Source organism: Lotus japonicus, chromosome 1 (assembly GCF_012489685.1).
Source record: "Lotus japonicus ecotype B-129 chromosome 1, LjGifu_v1.2".
NCBI lineage: Eukaryota > Viridiplantae > Streptophyta > Magnoliopsida > Fabales > Fabaceae > Lotus > Lotus japonicus.
This window is the reverse complement of record NC_080041.1, coordinates 63,907,504-63,930,220: the sequence shown is the minus strand read 5'-3', so window position 1 is coordinate 63,930,220 and position 22,717 is coordinate 63,907,504. Positions and strand designations below refer to the sequence as shown.

The following is a 22,717-nucleotide window of genomic DNA, read 5'->3' as shown; positions in this document are numbered from 1 at the left end:
ATTAAGCCATAATTAAAGATAAATGATTAAGAAGGGTTGTAAATGGCGAATAGCTAGTGTAAAAAATCCTATTTCTAGTGCTATTGCGTCAAATAACGGTGAATAGTGGAGTAGCGGTGAACCCCATTACACTATAATGTAAGCTATTGCGCGCGCTATTAACAAGCCTGATTTGAAGTTCACCGTTAGTTTAGTAGCACGATAGGTAGATAGTTTGACTTTTTAAATAAGAGTTTGATTTTAAGCTGTACATGTTTACCGACTTAGCGTGGGGTATCAGAAATATCTTATGGATTAATCTCAGAACTATCAACGTAAAAGAGACCATTGTAAAGGTGGTGAATAATTTTATAATGGGATTCCTTTTCCATTTCCTTTTCACAGTTATCTGTAGTGGTGTTTTTTCTTGAGGCTAGCATTTGAAAGGTCTGTTTCAACATGAATGGTGAAATGGGGTGGGGGGACACGTGTCGAGCTATAAAGTGTGGTGTGTGCGTGTCAAGAGCCCACACGGGGTGTGGTTTTGTCACTGCTTACGACACAGGTTTTGGACGGGGTGTGGGGAGGTCGTTGGGGCCACCGTTTGGAGTCGGCGCGTTGATTTGACTTTTTGCTGAGGTAGTTCAAGTGTGGATCGTGGCCGTACACGTGGCGGTGAAATTTGGTCGTGCGTTGGATAAGGTTTCTCGCGTGGTTTATTGTGTGATTCGTGGCTTTTCTTCCACAGCATCAGGGCCCCACACTGCCGCGTGATTTCTTGGGGGTTCTTCACTTTTTTATTTATTTTATCTTTTTTGCTCTATGCCTCTAGCCATCGTTTTAGATTTTTAACCCATGCTAAATATTTCGTATTTTAATGATTGAAATTATATTTTTTTCGATGAATCATGGGGTTAAACTTTACTAGGCGTCCGAGAAAGAAAAAAACAACAAAATTAACAGAAATGGAATATAACAAAAATAAGGAAAAACAAAAAATACAAAAAGACACGTTCATGCCTATCTCAATTTTTTGTTCAAGTATTTACCATACAATTGGCATCTCGAAATACATGACCCTAGAGTGAAATTATCTTGAGGTGAAACATGTTTTATAAAATAAAAACGTTTGGATTGAGTGCGACTACTAGCTAGGAATAATATATTACCCACCATTTTAAATTAACCAAAGTATATTTCACTTTTATTTTTAATATATGTAGTTTTCATATTATACAAATCACACTAAATTGTGATTAAAGAAAATTACTATCCCATTTCCTTATTAGTTGTCCAGAAAAAAATTAAAGAAAGATACATATAAAAAATGAAATTAATTTTATAAGCTTTCTAATAATATTATTTATTTTTCTAATTTATCTTCTAGAAATGTGTTTCTTTTTTTTCCCTCTTATAAGAGCATTATTTGAAAAAATATCAATTAACGCTCACTTAAAAATTAAAATCCTAATTTAATATATCAATAGAAATATTTTTTTCTCTTGAGTAGTTAGTTTTCTTTAAATTATGGAGCTGGAGGGATCGAGGGCTATGAAGAATGTTATCATGAATTTGATATTTAAATATATGTACATGGAAAGAAATATTGTTAGGAGGCCCCACATCTTTATACTGAGAGGTATGAAAAAATCGTACAAACCTATATTTCAATAGGTTTTCTTGAATAAATGATTTTCTTACTATATTTGTTGAGTAATTAATTTGTTGCATAATCAATTGTGTGAAAGAGACTTAAAATGCAATGTACACTTTCCATATCCTTTAAAAAGAAATGTACACTTTCTATACATATTTCACTGATTACTTTCACACTATTTGGAATGTAAGTGATTATTTAATTTCTTTCTAACATGTGCAACATTGTACATGATAAACATAGATCGAACAAAGAGGATTTATAATATTTATTTTGGTAAAAATCACTGTTAAATAGATGATGTAGTCTATGGTTCAATTACTGGACAATATGTATAGAGAAGAGTTTATTGTGAGGGACTTGCCTACTTATAATATGTATAGAGAAGAGTTCAGGGAAAAAAATACATACTCATCTATTGTCGTAATAGGACATAAAAGTATATTATAATTCATAAAAAAATTATATCAAAAAGTATTTTTCTTTAAAATACTAAATAAACATATAATAAACAAAGAATAAAAATTCATGCCTAAGTTTTTTTTATCTCTTATTTTTGTTAAGACTATTGTCAACAGCAATAATTAATTTCCTCACAACAACAAATACTCATATTAAGTTGTAAATAGCTTTATACTGGTTTTTATCATCTCCTTCACAACTTGATTTAATTCTGGTTCCTCATATATTTCTTCTCCATCATCATCTGGAAATTTGTTTAAGTCAAATGGCAGAAAAAATTTATTTCCATCTTCATTCTTCACAGCACTTGAAATGATTGGCATTTCACTTGAGTTGGTGAAGGGGATCTGAGAATTTTTATCTGACTCCATGTGTGTGTACATATGCACACTTGATTTGTTAGACTTATATTGAGAGCAACAACACCTCAATTCATCAATTTTTTCTAACTTTTCTTGTGCCAATTAATTGTCTCGGTCACCAAGTCAAAATATTGTGAAAATTTGGATTAGTTTATGGAGTAATTAAATTTAGTGGTAAATGATAGTGGCATGGGGAATGATAAGCAGGAATATATATATAAGGGTAAATTTGGAAAACTGAATTTAATGCTTTCTAGATATCTAAAAAGTGACTTATATTTTAGAAATTTTTTTTTTCTCAAAATGTGACTTATATATGGGAACGGAGGGAGTATTCACCACTTACATCTGTGTACACTACTTGCTTCTTTTTTCATGTCCAAGCATAGCCAGGGCGGCCCAAGGGTAAAGCCACCCAAGTAAAGGCTTTAGGCCTCCAAAAAATAATAAATTTTAGTAAGTAAAAAAGACCTCAAAATTATTTTTTTTACTAAGTAAAAGAGACCTCAAAAAACCAAACATTATAATACTAAGTCAAAAAAAAAACCTCATTTTAAAAGTTTGTTTTAGGCCTCATGTATTGTTCGGCCGGCCCCGAGCATAACATAAATGCTAGTAGCATAAAACTTTGAAGATTGAATCTCAAGTACAGAAACAACTCCATGTTAAATGTTTGATTAAATTAGAAGCAGGTGCGGAAGCTACTAGGCAAGTACCCAAGCATATAACTCTTTAATATATATACAATGATATGTTTTGTTTTCATTTTTATATTTGAAAGCACTTTGTTTGTTTGTATTTCGGCGCCCCCACTTTTTTGTTTTTGTTTTTACTTTGCTGTCGTTATGCAAATTAAGTAATATACTACCTTTTTGTTGTTGAGTGGCTAGTAAAGTGACAAAAAAGAGTGTAATTCGAAATGAAAAAGGAGATAAGCATATTCTGATGAGAGGAATAGATAGATAGGGGCGTTGAGAGGTGGGTGGGTGAGAGTGAGTGGTGGTGGTGAGTGGGTGAATGCAAATGAATGTATCTTCTGCCTGCTTGCTTGCCGCTTCGCTTTCGGTGTTCGGTGCTTGTTCACTTCCGCCTTCGTCCTCACCTCCTCGCTTACCGTGAACCCATTAACTTCTTCCAAAATTTCAGACACAAATGGGATTAATATATTTTCTCATATTGACTTAAGGAAATGTTTTTAAATTGATTTCCAAATAACCATTACTAAAAAATATGTATGACATATTAAGAATTGAAAAGTTTAATTTTTCTCATATTTTTAATTTTTAGAAAGCATTTATTAATTAGTATTGTCATATTTAATTTAATGATAAATGACAAAACTGTATATTATAAAACTATACATATTCAATATTTTTCATTTTGAGCTTTCCGATGTATCGAAAAAAAAAAAATTTCATTTTGTAATAATCTAGAGCTGCCCGTTGAGTATAATTGGGAATAAAAGATGTGAAAAATAAAATTATTCTTATTGACTTGTTTGCAATTTTTAGATGTCCTTATTCCTCATAGTTGGAGCAAAATTTGCAAAGAGTTGTTTAAGCGCATGTTACAGTACGAGCCAACATAAATAGTGCTAAGAACTAAGAACTAAGAACCTAGTATTGGAGATGTTCTAATAACTCAAAGTTAAGAGCTTGTGGTTAGAGCGAAATATACAAAAATTGCTTAGAACACATGTGACAATATGAGCCCACGTGAATGTGCTAAGAACTCAAAATTAAGAACTAGAGATGAAGATGCTCTTAATAAATACAATGCGTAAATGTGGAAAAAAATAATTTTTTTCTTGAAATTAGTAAGTGTCTTATCTAAAGGACACCAAAATTTCTCTAGAGTCTTATAAGTAGGGACTAATGAAGTATAATTGTTCTTACTAGAATAAAGCTTAAAGAACCTTCGATCTTGTTGTGTAATTTCAGGTTGAAAGCATGGTGGAGCTAAGAATATTATCCATGACGGAGGACGACATGAGACATACCTATAAAGAAATCTTGACGCTCAAGTCAGCTGCTCCTAGAGAAAGAGAGTTAAGTCTTAGACTAATATTCAGATTACAAAATGAGCAATCTGTAACACCCCGGTTTCTCAACTGAGGAGTCACATTAGTAACCTAACAAGTCTAAGGACTATTTCTTAATCCTAAGAAAACACAATATATTTTTTTTTCCTTTTCGAAACAGCTGAACATAATTGAATATATAACATAGACTTTATTCAACAACCCATTCCCGACATAATAATAATAATATCTTACATCATCATGAACAAGTTTCCAAAGTAAGTACGCTCACTTAGACAAGTGGCAAATATAAGGTTTAACCAACAGAGTTTTCAGGAGGAAAAAGAAACTCAGACATAGTCCACCAAAAAGGGAGAAGCAACTGCTTCATCCACCTCTACTCGACCGCCCACGATCACGGTCTCCAACTCGAACAGCTAAGCTTCAGCGGAAGGCTCTCCATCGCCTAATAGCGTTAAGCGCCCAAACAACAAGTAGCAAATAGAAAGGGTTAACTCCATACAATTACCATGTATGAAAGAGAAAATCATGTCAATCAAATTTAATTACCTATCATGGTAAACAAACTAGCAACATAACTAAACTCGTATATCAACAACTTAACATATGACCTCAAATCAGATATCAAAAACCTCAACAATATAACATCAATTCAGATATCAACAACCTCAACAATATAATATCAATTCAGATATCGACAACCTCAACAATACAGCATCAAAATCAGATATCAACAATATCAATCAAACCATAACGTCTCGCAAGACGGGACAGTCTGGCGAACACAATCACCTGACCGCCACTTATTCGTCACACAAGACGGGACAACCAGGCGAACACAATCACCTGACAGCCACTTATACGTCACACAAGACGGGACAACCAGGCGAACACGATCACCTGACAGCCACTTATACGCCTCACAAGGCGGGACAACCAGGCGAACACAATCACCTGACAGCCACTTATACGTCACAAAAGACGGGACAACCAGGCGAACACAATCACCTGACAGCCACTTATACGCCTCACAAGGCGGGACAACCAGGTGAACACAATCACCTGACAGCCACTTATTGCGCCACACAAGGCGGGACAATCGGGTGAACACAACCACCTCATTGCCGCTTATCGCCACACAAGGCGGAACAACCAGGTGAACACAATCACCTGACCGCCGCATATACGTCACACAAGACGGGACAATGATAGGACCACACCTCCTCATTGCCACTTGGGTAATTCAAACCACATGTTATTCATATTTCCAACAAGCATAACTCAATTCAATTGCATACCAACACAGTTCAATGACAGAAACCAGTAAACGGCCGAAGCCTCTCAGAAAACGGAGACACACGTCTCAATAAGTTTACTCGGCCGAAGCTTTCAGAAAACGTTTGGCAAAAGCCTCAGAAACAGTCAATATAAGCAAGCATACAACATTGCAAGCATAATAATCATAATCCAATGCCAATCAATATAAACATCTTCATCTCAAACGCATGCAGTGCGATAAAAGCATGCAGGACTCAAAGACACTCTAAAACCGAGTTACCCTTACCTTCGTGAGTAGAAGTTGGGCATGGAAGTTGTGAACCTAGAACAAGGAAACACAATCATCAACACAAGCCCTACTGGAAGTAACACTATCTAATAACGCTAATCGAAACCGGAAAGAAAGCTTTTAAAGCTTCAGAGTTCCTCTTAAGGCACGATTTGACAACAGAACTTCGTTCGCTAAAACGAGTATAACTCGAGCTACAGAACTCGGAATGACACGAAACCAGCGCCAAAATTTCAACAATCGAAAGAGCTACTCAATGGCTCAGGTCATAGAGACCCAAAAATTATTTTTGGACACGGTACCCTAAGCAATATGTTTCGGCCACTATGTAAAATAGGGTTCCCGAACTTTTCCTTCGATCTAAATCGATTCCTAGGTATTCTTAGGCGATATCTAGGCCAGGGAAACTCTCAGAAAAATTATCGAATCGAAAATTGTCGCAGGGGTATTTTGATCAATATTTTTAGCTCAGAATTTCAAAACTGAAATTTCGAAAAACAAATTGGATGGGGACGTCACCAACGACGTTTATGACAACTAATCCTACTAGCTCTAAGCTAAGACGATAGTTTTCAACCCAAAAGACGAAGCTTTACTCCAAAAATGGGTATTTGAGGCATAAATTGATTCCGGCGGGATTTCGGCGACATAACGGAAAAACTAATCCGACAGAAGTGCTCTTGGGCACGTAAGGAAGATGTTTAGAATAAAAAATGAAGTATTTAGGATAGTTTTGCAAAAACCTCAAAACTATCAGCTCAGAAAAGTCTAGAGAAAAGCTATGGAAAAAGCGATCAGAGGTAAGGATTAGCGACTATACCTCGAAACCTTGAAGTAGCAACTGATTAATCGACGATCAAGCAAGGATTGAACAAAAACTCTTCTTCCTCTTCCTTCTATGGAGCTCGCGGGTTTGGAGAGAAAATGGGTAAGATATTTGCCATTTTTTCTCCTTTCTTGCTATATATAGAGGTTGGAAAAACACGGGAAAATGAAAGTTTCGCGAATCTGATTTTTTCGGCTTCATTCTCCGTGAATCCTAAGATAGGTTTTGGCGAAAGAATTCCAAAACTAAACTGAGGTCTCCTTGTATTTTTGGTAACTAATGCAAAGTCGGTGTAAAACTATTTTACCCGATAAGTTACTTTTTGCATCGAATGTCGGAAGAGAAAACTTCCTTCTGAAGAAAGATTGAAATCATCAAGAGAAATGGGTGTACGCGTGTAGAATCTTCATTTGAAGCTCTGAATAGAAAAAGTCTTCATCGTCGGTTGATTCTAGGGTTTTGAAATACCAGGGTTTCGGTTTCGGCAAACTTCCGATGATTGGAATCGGACGTTCGTAGATCCTAGAGTTTCGCCTCGAAACGATTGTGATATATGGAAAAAGAGAAGTTCTAACATTTCTCTGAAAATTTTTGGAACTTTTCCCATAGTGTTCCAAGGGTGGAACTTTTTGGAAATTTTATTCCTATAGTGTTCCAAGGGTGGAACATAGTTTGATTTCCTAAGGTTCTTGTCCTAGGTTTTAAAACGGATATTAGTCGTGCTATAACTTAAATCGACTTCGATACAATCCTTTGACTTTTCCTGAACTTTCTCCTTCATAAATTTATTTCATTTGGTAAACTCTTGTTTAGGTTTCCCTTCACGATACATCGAAATTATTCGTGAATAAGAAATTTCACTAATTTATTCTAAGCTAAAAACTTGGGTCTTACACAATCATTATGTAAATGATAAAAAAATGTATTTAATAATACGGTGTGATATGTGATCAGGCGTTGGGCCTTAGTGAAGTCTTTTAAGAAGACTTATGAGATAATAGTTGTGTTTGAGAAGCCTTTAAATGTCTAATTATTTCGCTGGCTCTGTTTCACTAGGCTAATTGTTACTCCCTCCGTTCCAAAACTATTGTAGTTTAAAGGTTATGCACAAAGTTTAAGAGTTCATTAATTGATGTTATAATTTGACTGAAATACCCTTATTTAATATGAGTTATATGAAAGAGAGAGAATGAAAATCATTGGTCAACTAATTGGTGAGAATTGTGATTGGTGGAAATAAGAGGTGGTACTTGGAAGATACAATATTAAATGTGGGCATGAGTGGAAGAGAATGGGATAAAGTGCTTTGGATATGTAAAACAACAATAGTTTTGGAACAAAAGAAAAAAGCTAAAACTACAATAGTTTTGGAAAAGAGGGAGTAGAAGAGATGAATCTCAATTTGGTCGCGTTGGCCGACCAACGCGGAACTCACACTACAAGAAAAACGGTGTTCTACCAACGATTTTTTAACGACGACTACAAAATCGTCAGTAGTGCTGGCAGCTTATCAACGGATCAACACTGGGCTTCCGATAACAAAACGATACCGACGACTAAAATCGTCGATAATTGGTTGACCCCTAAGGGAAACATTTGACGTCAATCTTACCGACAATTATAAATGTCAGTAATTTGACGCGACATTGTATTAATTGGCGGCAAGGGCCGTAAAATTTACCAACAACCATAAACCGTCAGTATACTTGACGAGCAAAAACTCCCATTGAATACAATTTTTTTTTTACCGACGATCATGAACTGTATGACCGTCGGTAAACTTGACAGACTAACACTCGCTTAAAATGAACTGATTAGTCCCGTCAATCCAAACAAATTATATTCATTTGGTTTAGATTGATCAGGTTAATCTAATTTGATCAATAGGTGTAGGTTCCTTCTAGTTCAGACCAAATAGTGTTTATATGTGTGTTGCTCTCTTTCTCTGCCCACTCATTCACCGTTTGTATAACTAATTGATTCCTCGTTGATCCGATCAAGTTGACTACTCTAAGGAATCGTAAGCATCATTTAATGAGTATAGATCTCTGATTGCTCCATCCAAGCTGATTGAGGAACAATTTCAACTAGCACGATCATGGGTTTTTTTACGGTAAAATATAGTTTCATTAAGAAAAATTCGGATGAATATCAAAAGAATACAAGATTGAATGCAAGATGAAACACAATCAAAGTAGGTTTCATCCTCTTGATCCAAGAAATACTTGGCAGGCTAACACTCGCTTAAAATGAACTGATTAGCCACGCCAATCCAAACGAATTATATTCATTTGGTTTAGATTGATCAATGTTAATCCGATATGATCAATAGGTGTAGGTTCCTTCTAGTTCAGACCAAATAGTGTTTATATGTGTGTTGCTCTCTTTCTCTGCCCACTCATTCACCGTTGTTTAACTAATTGATTCATCGCTGATCCGATCAAGTTGACTACTCTAAGGAAACGTAAGCATCATTCAATGAGCATAGATCTCTGACTGCTCCTTCCAAGCTGATTAATGCATAATTTCAACTAGCACGATCAAGGGTTTTTTTACGATAAAATATAGTTTCACTAAAAAATTCGGATGAATATCAGAAGAATACCAGATTGAATGCAAGATGAAACACAATTAAAATAGGTTTCATCCTCACGATCCAAGAAATACTTGGAAAGAAGGTGAACCGCATTATTTGCGTCTCTATAAATAAGTATGATTATGTTGATGACCATGTCATCATCACCTTTACATAATTAGAGTACTTCCAGCCACAATTGCTTATTTTGATTTCTTAAATACTATTCCACACATTCTTGTGGGTTCATAGTGCCACATAAGATTTACGACATGTTTGTTAGGGATAACTTTTGATAGAGAGAGAAAGAGAAAGAGAAGTTGAGAGGAGGGAAGGACAACTCCCTCATTTGGTTCTCAAGGAAGAGAAGTTTGAGGGAATTATTAATGTGGGACCCAGGACTTCATGCCAATTTGAGAAGATTTTGAGCGGAGAAAAATGATATTTTATAACTTTTCTTTGACACCTCCACATGCGTCAAGTGTTCTAAGTTTTAATATTTTTATTTCTGGATAAAAGTGTCATTTTAAATCAAAACAATCACATTTTTTTCACTCTCTATTCAACCAAACGAAGGGAGAGAGAAACCACACCATTCTTTTTCTTCTTTCTGTCTTTTATTTTTACCATACTAAACAATCTTTAAATCTATTTTATTTCTCACATATTTTTCTCTACTCATATTCTCTCTGCTCTACTCTCTTTTCTGTATCTCTCATTTCTCTACAAAACAGAGCATTAAAGAACTCATATAGAATTGATGCAAATTTTTCTGCAACACGATTTATTTTTACTATTAGTTGGGTCCCACAAAACCACATATATTTACATTTTTTATTCCACTTAATTTAAATTTAAAATTTAGTATTAAATCAAAACTCCAAATTAATATTTATAGCATTATGTTATAATTAAAATTAAACTGATAAGAACATATACTACACTTGATCATAGCCAAAAGGCTGAGAAAGGTATAATTTATTTTGGTTTTCCAAAAATATAATTAAAATTGACCATGATAACTTGAAAAGAGGTCAAGCCGGTCAAAAGAAGCCTAAACTGGCAAAAATTAGCTCCAAATGGTCAACTAGGTGCCCAAACAAAAAAAAAAGTCGGGTGAACTGGTTACCTGGGTATAAATCCCCTCTTTTCTCTCTTCATGCGTTTCTTCTTCTTCTTCATCATAAACCTTAGCCTTATTTTCCCTCTTTGCACCACACTAGTCACCACCATCAACTTCTCCTAACCACCTCGAATCCTCCATCTCCTCGGGCCTCTTTTCTTCTCCATTCGCTTCCTCTTCCTGAATCTACCCACCTCGCATCCTCCCTCAAAACCTCAAATCCTTCCTCTCCCATACCTTTTCTCTTCTCCTCCACTTTCTTTCCTTGGAGCTCTTCACCGTTCATCATCCCTCACCACCTGGAATCCCCCCTCACTACCTCGCATCTCTTCTTTCTCTCTCATTTCCCTTCTCTCACTTCCAAAATTCTGATCGGAGGTTTCCACAGTGACATTGGGGTTTTCCAAGGCCAGATCAGAGCTTCCAGCAGCAGATCGGTGACATGCAATATCGCAGTTTAGGCAAGATCGAAGTTTTCCAAGGTCGGAACAGTGGTTAAAGCACTAGATTAGGGGCTCGCTTGGTATGTCGTATTGGGCATGATAGTATAAGTTTATACAATACATTATGGACTTATCCATTGTTTGGTGCTAATTAATATTGTATTGTATAAGCTTATACATCAATCTCCTCTTATACATTAAAATCATTGATTATTTAATCTACCCAATAGATGATGGATAAGGTATGATACAAGTATGATGTATAAGCTACATGAAAATATTTAATCAACCACTACCCTCCATCATCACCGCCACCACCACTACCGCTGCCGCCTCCCCCACCACCACCACCACCACCATCCTCCCCCACCATCCTCCCCCACCACCCTCCACTACTACCACCGCCACTGTCCATCTCCGCCATACCACCACCGTCAATGTCACCATCGCTATTGCTACAGCCACCGCTGCCAATTTCCACCACCACCACCACTGCTGTAACGCCCCGACTTTTGGGGGTCACCATAGTAACCTGCTAAAATAAATATGCAATGTTTTCCAAAAGCATTTATAAAATGAGTATTATTTTTTTCTTCTCAAAGTATTTTCAAAACATGTCATACCTACTCCCAACTGTAATCAAATTACATCTAGCCTTGAACAAGGCGAGTACCCGAAACCCCAAATATAAATTTCTAAAATCATTATGCAAGCTTAAACCAATAACGGTAAGCTCTCTAACCCAAGGCTCTAGCCTTACACCCAACTATATTCATCGAGTCTTCCACAGTTCTTCAAGTTCTCATCTCCACTCGCACAAAGGTTAAGCTCCATCGAAGATTTTCCATCGCCTAATAGCGTTAAACGCCCAAGTAACAAGTAGCAAGCAAAAAGGGTTAATTCCATATCATTACCACATATAAAAGAGAAAAGCATGCTATTTAAATTTAAGTGCATAACATGACACATAAGCTAGAAACTTAATTCAGATAGATGACGACATATATCCAACAACATAAAATCAAGTCAAATATCAACAAACTGAACAATATAACATCAAATAATAACGTCTCGCAAGACGGGACGATCACGTGGGACAAACCCACCTCATCGCAACTTTAGCGTCTCAAAGGACGGGACAATCACGTGGGACAAACTCACCTCATCGCCACTTAGGGTATACACAACATTTCGATAGACAAACTAACAATATAATCCAATATAGATATCAACGAAATCAGCAACATGAAATTAAATCTTATGTAAACAAAATCAACAACATATAATTAAATCAGACATAAACAAGATCAACAACATATAATTAAATCAGATATAAACATGATCAATAACATATAATTAAATCATATATAAACAAGGTCAATAACATATATTTAAATCATATATAAACAGGATCAATAACATATAGTTAAATCATATATAAACAGGATCAACAACATATAATTAAATCAGACATAAACAAGATCAACAACATATAATTAAATCAGATATAAACATGCTCAACAACATATAATTAAATCATATATATACAGGATTAACAACAGATAATTAAATCATATAACAATAACTTCAACAATATAGATCAACTCAAATATCAACAACTTAACAACAGATTAACCCATATATCAACCAAATCAACACAAGCAAATATTATTGCCCTATAATGCAACTATATGCTGCCACCAAAATGAATCGATCAATAATGTCTCACAAGACGGGACAGACGGAAAACAGACTTCCCTAAACTGCCACTTAATAACGCCCATGAAAGACGGGACAGACGGAGAACAGACTCCCCTGAATGTCACTTAATAACACCCATGAAAGACGGGACAGTCATGTGGAATGAAACCACTACACTGCCACTTAAAGCAAGTCAACATAGCATCAACAATTTCAAATTCAATAATCAAGCATAAATCAAATCAAATGCATACCAACTCAGTTCAATATTTCAACATAACGACAATCAAAGTATCAATAATAACCAATGGCCGAAGCCCCAGAAAACGGAGACGCACGTCTCTATTGTTTAACAATGGCCGAAGCCTCAGAAAACATTTGGCACAAGCCTCAGAACAATCAATGTAAGCAAATATACAACATATTAAAACATGCCAACATATCAATCAATTGCCAATCAACTTAAACTCATTCATCTCAAACGCATGCAGTGCGATTAAAGCAGGCAAGACTCAAAGACGCTCTAAAACTGAGTTATCCTTACCTTTTATTTCTCCATCCAAGCTTGACATCGCAATTCGATCCCAAAGGCAGTTCCCAAACTCAGCAAGTTCTCCGGGGTGTCCTCCTCCGTCGTGAAACTTCATCGCTTGCTCTAAAATCTCTCCCCTCAGCTCAACTCGTTCCAAACCTTAAGCAAAGTATCGTTGCTTAGTCACTACGAAGCAATATAAACTATCAACACTAAAAAAAACCCGAAAATAAACTTTAGATGCTTCAGAGTTTGACATTTAGGCATGAATGGACAACAAGACCTTTGTTCGCTAAAACGCGCATAACTCGAGCTATAGAACTCGGAACGACACGAAACCAAAGCCAAAATTTCGACAACTTAAAGGGCTACAATAACCATCAGGCCATGATTGCCCAGAAATTATTTTTCTCCCAGTCCTAACACATACAATTCTCGGCCACTATCCAAAACAGGGTTTCCCGAACTTTTTCTTCGATCTAATTTAATTCCTAAGTATTCTTGGGTGATATCTAGGGTAGGGAAACACTCGGAACAATTACGGGAGCTAAAACTAGAATTAGAGGTATTTAGGGGCAATTTGGTCAAGAAATTAAGTCCAAAAACTCAAAATTGATAAATCAAAAAACGAAGTTGATTGGGTTGTTGACAACAACGTTTAGAGCAACTAATCCTAAGAGCACTAGGTTAGATTGCGAATTTTCAATCGAAAAAGTAAACTCGGTGAGAAAATGGGGTTTTAGTCCATTTCTCATATCTACGACGACTCGATCGAAATCGGCGCGCATCGGCAATGAATATAGCTTGTTGGGTTGTAGTAGAAGGTAGATCAAAAGAAAAATCGACTTAATCGGACAATTTTCCAAAAAGCTCAAAACTAGGAGCTTAGAAAGAGATGAATAAACACGGTATAAAAGACGATCAGAGGTAGGAATAAGCAAGAATACCTCGATGTCGAGAAGTAGCAACGAACAACACGAAGATCCATCAAGAAACGACGAAGATCTCCCTCTCCCTCTTCTCTTGCAAACTCGCAGCCTCAATGGGGGAAAATTCTCATTTTCCCTCCTTTTATAGTGGAGGAGAAATCGCGGAAAAAGAATATTTCGCAATTCCGATTTTTCCGGTACATTCATCAGTGGATTTTAAGTGAGTTTCTGGCGACAGAATTCCAGAACTCAAAACTGGGTTCTTGAAATTGAAGAAAACGATCCAAAAGCGGTATGGGTCAAAATGCCCCGAAGAACTACTTTTTGCAGTTGACGTCGGACGAAGAAACTTCCTTCTGGAGAAATATCACAAACGTTGAAAGGAATGAGGCAACGAGGATGGAAACTTCGTTAGAAGCTCCGAATAGAAAACTCTTTTTTCAGGGTCTTAATTAAAGTCCCCGAGAAGTTAAAGTCTAGCTTCGACGGACTTCTGGGAAGCTAAACCTAACAAGCGTACAATCCAGAGTTTCATATCGAAACACTGGTCATGGGAAAAATACCTAGAGGTTCTTATTCTCCCTTCAGTTCTAAAATTCTCTTAAATAGTGCTCTAGGAGCGGATATAGCCTTTTTCGGACACTCTCGACCTAAGTCGGGTGCGAACACGGCTCGTGCTATCACTCAACATGACTAAAGTGTCATCCTTAAACATAATCTAAACTTAATTATCATTTAACTAGTTTTCATGACTCGTAATAGGATTCGAGTCAGGAAAATAACATAAAAACAATAGAATATAGCCACTCAATTAATTAATGTAACGATCACAAATAAATAATCTAGTTATTTATTTCAGGGTCTTACAACTTCCACCACCATTATCACCCCCACCTTCCACCACCACTGTTGCCGCCTCTACACCCTCCACCGTCATCGTCATTTCCACCACCACTACTTACCGCCATGACCCACCACCACCACCACTGCCACAAACACTGCCACCACCATCATTACCACCTTCAACACCACCACCCTTCGACCACCACCACCCTTCAACACTATCACCACCATAATACTCTCCAACAACACCACTCGCCATCACCCTCCACCGCCGCCACCACTCAGCATAACCACTGCTACCTCTACGACCACCCTCCACCACCGTCACCGCCATTCTCGCAGCCACCTCGACCGCCATCGCAATTCTTATCATCCACAAACATCATCATCATTTTAATAATATCTATAATTACTCAATACTTCACGGATTATGTGTTTATATTAATTTAAATGAGAAATGATAAGTTATACGGTGTATGACAAAATGTTGTATAGTATTAAATTTTTATCAGGTCTTATACCAAACAACGCACCAGACGGTCCCTAGAGCTTCCAACAACAAATCGGTGGCATGCAAGACAAGAAGACATTGTTGTCAGCTTCCCTCCTCTGAGGTTCAGTTTTGTTCATCTTTTGTAAAAAAATATTAAAACTTTCATCTTTTATGTGAATTTTATGATTTTTTGGTTGGTAATGGATGGTTTTAGTTCTGATTTGCTTCTGTTTCATCGTCCTCTTCATGTTAGTTATTGTTCTCTCTTTTTTTGGTTGATGGATGTGAGAGAAACACCAATATTTTAATTTAGAATCCTATAAAGCAGAGTTCCTTGTGCAAGGAACCATTTCTTAATTTTTAAGGCACTTGTTATTCATCTTAGCACTCTCTACACTGCCAAAAATAAGACACAAATCTTAGCATCTCCGGCTGGTTTAAGAAACCAGCGTTGAAGATGCTCTTAGAACTAATATCTACATTATAATATATGAAAAAAATTAACTAGATGCCCTTAAAAAATATAGATGAACAGTGGCGGAACCACGTTATTTTTTCTAGTTCCGCCATTGTAGATGAATATTGTTCACAACATGAAAGATACGAACAATTTAAACTAAAAGTTTCACCAAAATTTAAATTAAAGGTTAACAAATATGCACAGTGATGATCAATTAAACTATGTCACATAATAGCTAGGGATAACAATGGGTTCAAGACCCATTGGGTACCCGTAAAAAATACAAACAATGAGTATGGTAAAATTCGCTAATTGGGTTAGGTATAGGTAAATACCTGCAAAAAGTAGTGGGTATGGGTGCAGGTATATGTATTGTAGTACCCAACCCGCCCCATACTTACACACACATATTATACTCAAACACACACATAATTGACAATATATTAATATACTTAAAGTATAACTTTCTAAATTCTTTCAAACAAAAATAAGTAAATAAAGTCTTAATATTATATATGGCAGCTAATTATTCTCACTTATTTTTAAAGTAAGTTAGTAACTACAATTTTAGTAGTTTATTAACACATCTAAAATTATAAATTTTACCTTCTAAATATATAGATGGTCTTGTGTATTTTTAATTAATACTTTTTATTTTATAATAACTATTATATTTTGGTTTTCTTCTATTGAAAAATGTGAATGTTAAGTTTTGGTTAGCTAAACTGTGGGTAACGGACACGAGTTCGGGCTTGTAGGTACTCAGAGGGTATGAGATGGACATTCATATTGCTACCCATGCGGGTATGAGGCTGTGTACGAGTACTTTTTAAAACGCGGGTATTAGAATCGGGTATGGGAATGAGTACTATAGTACCCTACCCAGAACCTACCATTGCCATCCTTTTCAAATAAAATAAAAATAATTTTTCATGTGTCAAAAACGCAAGTACCCATTCCCATACCTGCGTTTTTAAAAGGTACTCGTACCCATACCCGCGTGGGTAGCAACATGATTGTCTGTGACTGTACTCTTTGAGTACCTATATGCCATACAGTGCCCTTAACTCGCAATTTAGGTAACCAAAATGTAATTTTCACATTTTTTGAATTGAAAACTAAAAGCATTAATTTAAAATAATGAAGACCATCCATATATTTAGCATGTAAAATCATTCAAATAATTTTTTTTAAAAAAATATAAGCAAGAAAGTTAACTCTAAATTTATAATTTTAAATTTGCTAATAAACTCGTTAAATTATAGGTTACTAACTTACTTTAAAAATAAGTGAGATTAGATTAACAACCATAATAAAGTTTCTTCGCTTACATTTTTTTAAGCAGAAGTTAGAAAGTTATTTTTAGTATATTAATATATATACCACCAATTATGTGTGTAAGTATATATGTGTGTGCGGCTATAGGTGCCAGTATAGATACTACTTTTTGCAGGTATTTACCCATGTCAAACGCCGTATCCATCTAGTGAGTTTTTATCCTACCCATTGTGGGTATTTTGTACGGGTATCCAATGAGTCTTGGACATTGCGATTCCTAGGGCGAAGGAAATTTACACTTACTGTGTATCAACTTTTTGTCCTTTTCTCATTATTTATGTTAAAAAAACCTTTTTCTCAATATTTAATTATTATAACTTGATCGTGATATTGCGGCAGAGGCTTTCTAGCTAGTTACTCTCAAAATTTCAGCCGTGTATTTGGATGCATGCATGTGCTTAATTAGCGCCCCTTTTTTTTCAAGCTACACATATATATTCAATCTGTTTTAATTTGTCGTGTAATGATTATAACTTTAGAACTTGTTCCTCCACAAACACTGATAAAGTAAAATGTTGCCACTTATTCCTCGCATGTGAACTTTTTTGTTAAATAATTCTATGAGTTTTTCCATTAAGGTAATGTTTGAAGCAACTCCTGCCGTTGGTGTTTAATTTCATAATATGGTGGTGGTAGGGAGAGATCGAGAGCAGCGTGACCTTGTTTTATTTTATTTTGATAATTTCTTATACTATGAATTTTCATTATTATCTTGTGTGATTAATGTTTCTACATATAGCGTTTTAGTTTGCAAAGTTGCATAATGCTGCAGCCTGACAAGCTCCAAATAAACAGTGTGAACCTCCCTACTTCATGTTCCCATCAGACATACTGGGACAACACGTTTTAGTCCTAACTATTTCGGAATTTACTGATAACAGGATTGTGATACCGTTCCAAATCTTTCATATTGTTTGATCCAAAAAAGTATAGATTGCAATCCCATCATTTGTCTTATTAGTGTGAAGAAGGAATTGATATTTTATTTGGACGTAATACAATGCTGATTGTATTGTGGTTAATTTCCACCCATCTTGTCTCAATTTTCTTTCCAGTTAGAGATCTAAACTTTTACATCTAACAGTGTTAAAACTTGTAGCACAAGATCTATCCAAGCACCAAGTTTTGACTGCCAAATATAAAATCAATAGCTTAAATCTCAAATTGACAGAGAATGAAGATAGAAAAAAATAATGGCTAGAGAGATTCAAAATACAGTATAATTTTAGGCTTATATATGGAACTTCTAGGAAAGAAAGTTATAAACCACATGAATTTCTAACAATATAGAATTTAATTTTCTGTGATATTGTTTGTAAGAATCCAAAGCTTATCTATGCTTTATTTATTTTCTCAACTATAGTTACCACTCAAATGCATACAGATTACAGTAATTTGTATATACACATCAATTTACAATCCAAACTATATCATCAAGGATTGCTAGGCATATTGGAAGTTGAGACTTCATTGCTACAGATTGGACAAACCTTCTTAATTTGAAGCCACTTGCTTATGCAATCCCCATGATAAGGGTGCTCACATTGATCAAGTGCCACAAGAGCTTCTTCACCTTCTTCGTATTCAACCTGACAAATCACACACCTTTCAATTCCACTTTTGCTTTCAGCAGATTGGAAAGTGTAAGGGTGTAAGCAGGAAGAGATTTCATTTTCTGATAACCCTCTCTTCTCTTCTCCTATAATTTCTCCCAATTCAATTAACTCCTCATAAGACAATTCATCTGGATCAATTTCATCTTCTTCAATTTCCATTCCCTCATCATCATTGTTTCCTTCACATTCAAGAAACTGCGGGTCAGTTTCGAACTCTTGTCTCTCAGAAAAATCAGCATCATCATCGAAAGAGGACTCACTTGCATCTTCATCACTTTCACTTTGAATCGTCGCTAGCATTGTGAACTCTCTCTCTCGTTCTTGAAGCCCAATTGCTAGAATGTAATCAAAGTTAACTTGTTCTAGCTCAACGTAGGGGTTCTTGTGGGAAGATTGTTTTCCCTCCTCAGGTTCCATTGAGGAGGACAAAAAGGATTTCACACACAGTTGAGGGATTGAGAATAGAACAGAGTTGTTAATCCATTTGATGAGATGGATATAGTAACATGTATTTTAAGATTTCTCAAGGGGTGGACAAACTTCAATGTCAAGTAATGGAAACCCTCTGCCATGGATTCCCCCATATTAAAGATTCTTGTTTATTCCAAGGTCTCAATTGAGTTATTAGCCGCTGTGCATGTTTGAAAAAAAATTACAATTGATTCTAAAGCTAAAATCAATTATGAAGAGAAGTTTTTGATTTTTCTAAAGCAAAATATTATTGGAGATGAAATCAAAATATTATGGAATGTAGTTTTTGTAAATAGTTTTTGGGCACTATAAAGGATTGTGAATAAAGAGAAGCAGATTCAAAGATACTACAAATGGTAACAAACTTTGGACTTTCTTGTTGGATAAAGCAACCTTTGTGCAAAACAATAAAGCAAAACATCCTCCATAAGTAGCAATATTCCTTATTCTCAGAAGAAGCTGTCTTTTAGCAATCTTGGATTTTAACCGTTTACTTGCATATGACATTATTAATTAATATGCCTATTTGTCCAGTTTCTTGAGACATAAGACATGTATAATAAAATTTCCAGTATATAAATGAGTTTCCAATACAAAGAAATAACATCTTGTCATGATTCATACCAATATGAAAGAAACAAAAATGCTTTGCAGAACCTTTCTCACTAATTTCATGAGGGGTGAATAGAACTTCAATGAGAAGTTTTTTGAGCAATGGTCAAGGTCATTTTCTTTTCTTCATGCATTGTAATAAAGAATAAGAAGGAAATCAAAGATATATGTTTTAATCGTTCCTCCAGTTACATAGTGGTTTGTATGTATAGCCTCTGAAATGTCCTAACATCTCCGCCTTAGAATAACTCTTTTCTTATTGTTGATACCTTTTCTGGCAAACTTAGATGTACTTGTTACCTTGATATCATGGACTGTGCCTCTGTAATTGCCATGCTTGATGGCATTACTTGCATAACTAGGATCTTCACTGCTATGATTCCTTTTATTTCTATAACTAAGATCTCTACTAATTTCAACTCGAGCATGATCTTTTCTGGGCTTTAAAGACTTCCTTAAGTGGGAGCCTTTATAGTCTCTCCTTCTACGCGAAAACGATCCGTTTATCCTTTCAGATACTGGAAAATGGTATGGAAGTTGTTCATCATCAGGGTAATATTCTCCAGTTTCAGAAAAGAACTTTTGATTTACGCGTATTCTAACCCTTCTTCTTCTCCTTTTGATCTTGTGCAGTTTAAGAGACAAGAAAGAGCAACAACACTCCCAAATGTGGAAACAAGAAGAGAAACAAGCCCATATAATTTGGCAAGCAGCCTCACAAATACATCCACATATGCCCAATTTATGCAGCAGATAGAAGAACAACAGAACTGCATCAAAACAGAACACAGATAGCCAGTTTCGCACATGTTAAACAAAATAGAGCTAATTGAGCTGATGTTGTGCATGTAACTTGAATTTATTTAGTGTCTGTTTGGATATATGGTGAGAAAACACGGTGAGGCAAAAATAAAGGTGGACAGCCCCAAAAGCTAAGAGAAGTTGTTTTAGTTCACTTTGATTTTGGCTAATGGTGTTTTTCCACCTTGTATCCAAGTATCCACTTAGACAAATTTTGATTAGAGAAACTGAGTAATATCCAGATGTTGTGATCAAATCACAAAGAAGCTGCTGAACTCACCAATGTACAACAGAAAAAATAGCATGGCCAGCCTCAAGAGATTGGCAACGCAGAAATTTTCGATGTAGCAGAAGAAATCCCATGTTGGTCCACACACTGAGCTGAAACATATGCCAACAGTTAACATATATATCAAGGTGCATGAAGTTAGAAAGTATAGATGAACTATCCTTAAACACAAGGAGCAGAAACCAAGATAACAAAACTAACAATACAACTGTGCACACAACACACTTGAAGGCTAGAAGCTTCACATGAACTTATATAACAGCACCACTTAAACTTCATAATCTTAAACTTATGATTTTAAATTGCAGTCCACAAAGGTTGCAACTAGGTTTTGAACATCTTTGCACTCATAATGGTATTGTGATTGTAATTGAGGATGCATCACTAGAATGTATCCATAATTTCTCTTTAGATCAAAGATTGTAACGGTTGTGAATGCAAGTGTGAGTTTGGAATTTCTTTGTTTAAGAATCAGTAAGATGATGACCGTATAGGAGACGTGACATAAATACTCAATATTTTAAGGTTATGAGTGGAGACGCAGTGTTTGATCAACTTTCTTGAATTCTCATTAGTGTTTACTCAATGCCCCTTAGGCTCCCCTGTGGTCTGTCTTCTAGTTCCTAGAGCAAATTTAACACAACTACAATTTAAAAACTTATGGTTGAGGCTATATTTCGATACTCCTTGGCATCAGCAAAAATAGACATCAGCATTCACTCACAATAAACAGTACGTGAATGAAACTTCATTCAGGTTGCACTCATTGAGTCTCTTGATAGTTGTGTAACTAGAATTGTTAAATTCTCTAAAAGAAGTATACCAGTATAGTTAATTATAACGAGAAAATTGATAACTCTAGTATGCATGAACTTTTACCTGCAAGACTTTCCGGAAAGGAATTCAAGCGGAGAATTAAAAAGCTTGCCAAAAGCTTTTCCAAGGCCGGAAGCAAATGATTCAATGACGTTGCCCATAAATTCAAGAATCCGCAGAACTTGTAATTAATTATATCTGTATGACTTGTTGTTAGTTCCTTATAACAAGTTATAACATGGAGATTATGTAGTTCATGGCACTGGCAGCATCTATGTTCCGGTAATGGTGGTGGTGTGGTGTCTCTCTTCCCGTGTTCAGAGTGTTTGAGCAGTTAATGGAACACTCGTAACTGCTAACCGCTGTCTATTCTATTCTAGTATTAATAATGAAACAATTTATCGGAATTAATGGTAAGTGTTTATTCAAAAAATAAGTTGTACTGTAAAGAAAATTGATTTGTACTCTGTACAATGATGTACGAGAATCACACTTTTTTTTTACATATTAAAAGACAATAAATTGTAAATAGAAGCACATAAGTAATTTAACAGATGTTGATAACACTTGTTAGAAATCTGGGTGTGATAATCCTGGATAAAGTCAAGAATCGTGAGCGTCCACTTTCCGAACAAATTATTTCGACCCTAAAATTGCCTGGGTTCACGAAATCTTTGTTGGGATAATACTTGACAATCAATCTGCTTCTTGGCACAAGATAACAGATCAAGAAAGTAGAGAGTTCTGTTTTCGAATATCTGTTACTGTATTCGGTTTTCTG

At 35.6% G+C, this 22,717-nt stretch overlaps 2 protein-coding genes and 1 pseudogene across 2 annotated transcripts; all 3 read right to left on the bottom strand.

The window, feature by feature from the left end:
- Positions 1–10,342: 10,342 nt before the first annotated feature.
- Positions 10,343–10,444, bottom strand: LOC130734973 (U2 spliceosomal RNA; annotated as a pseudogene).
- An 8,191-nt stretch (positions 10,445–18,635) lies between these two features.
- LOC130731962 (E3 ubiquitin ligase BIG BROTHER-related-like) lies at positions 18,636–19,444 on the bottom strand. Its single transcript, XM_057584116.1, has one exon. The coding sequence runs from the start codon at positions 19,362–19,364 to the stop codon at positions 18,765–18,767; it is 600 nt and encodes a 199-aa protein (XP_057440099.1). The 5' UTR covers positions 19,365–19,444; the 3' UTR covers positions 18,636–18,764.
- Positions 19,445–20,255: 811 nt separating this feature from the next.
- On the bottom strand, positions 20,256–22,197 carry LOC130741792 (uncharacterized). Its single transcript, XM_057594423.1, has 3 exons — positions 22,000–22,197; positions 21,112–21,212; positions 20,256–20,800 (listed from the first exon to the last, which is right to left on the bottom strand). Exons 1-3 carry the CDS (start codon positions 22,095–22,097, stop codon positions 20,256–20,258), a joined length of 744 nt encoding a protein of 247 aa, XP_057450406.1. The 5' UTR covers positions 22,098–22,197.
- Between the last annotated feature and the right edge of the window lie 520 nt (positions 22,198–22,717).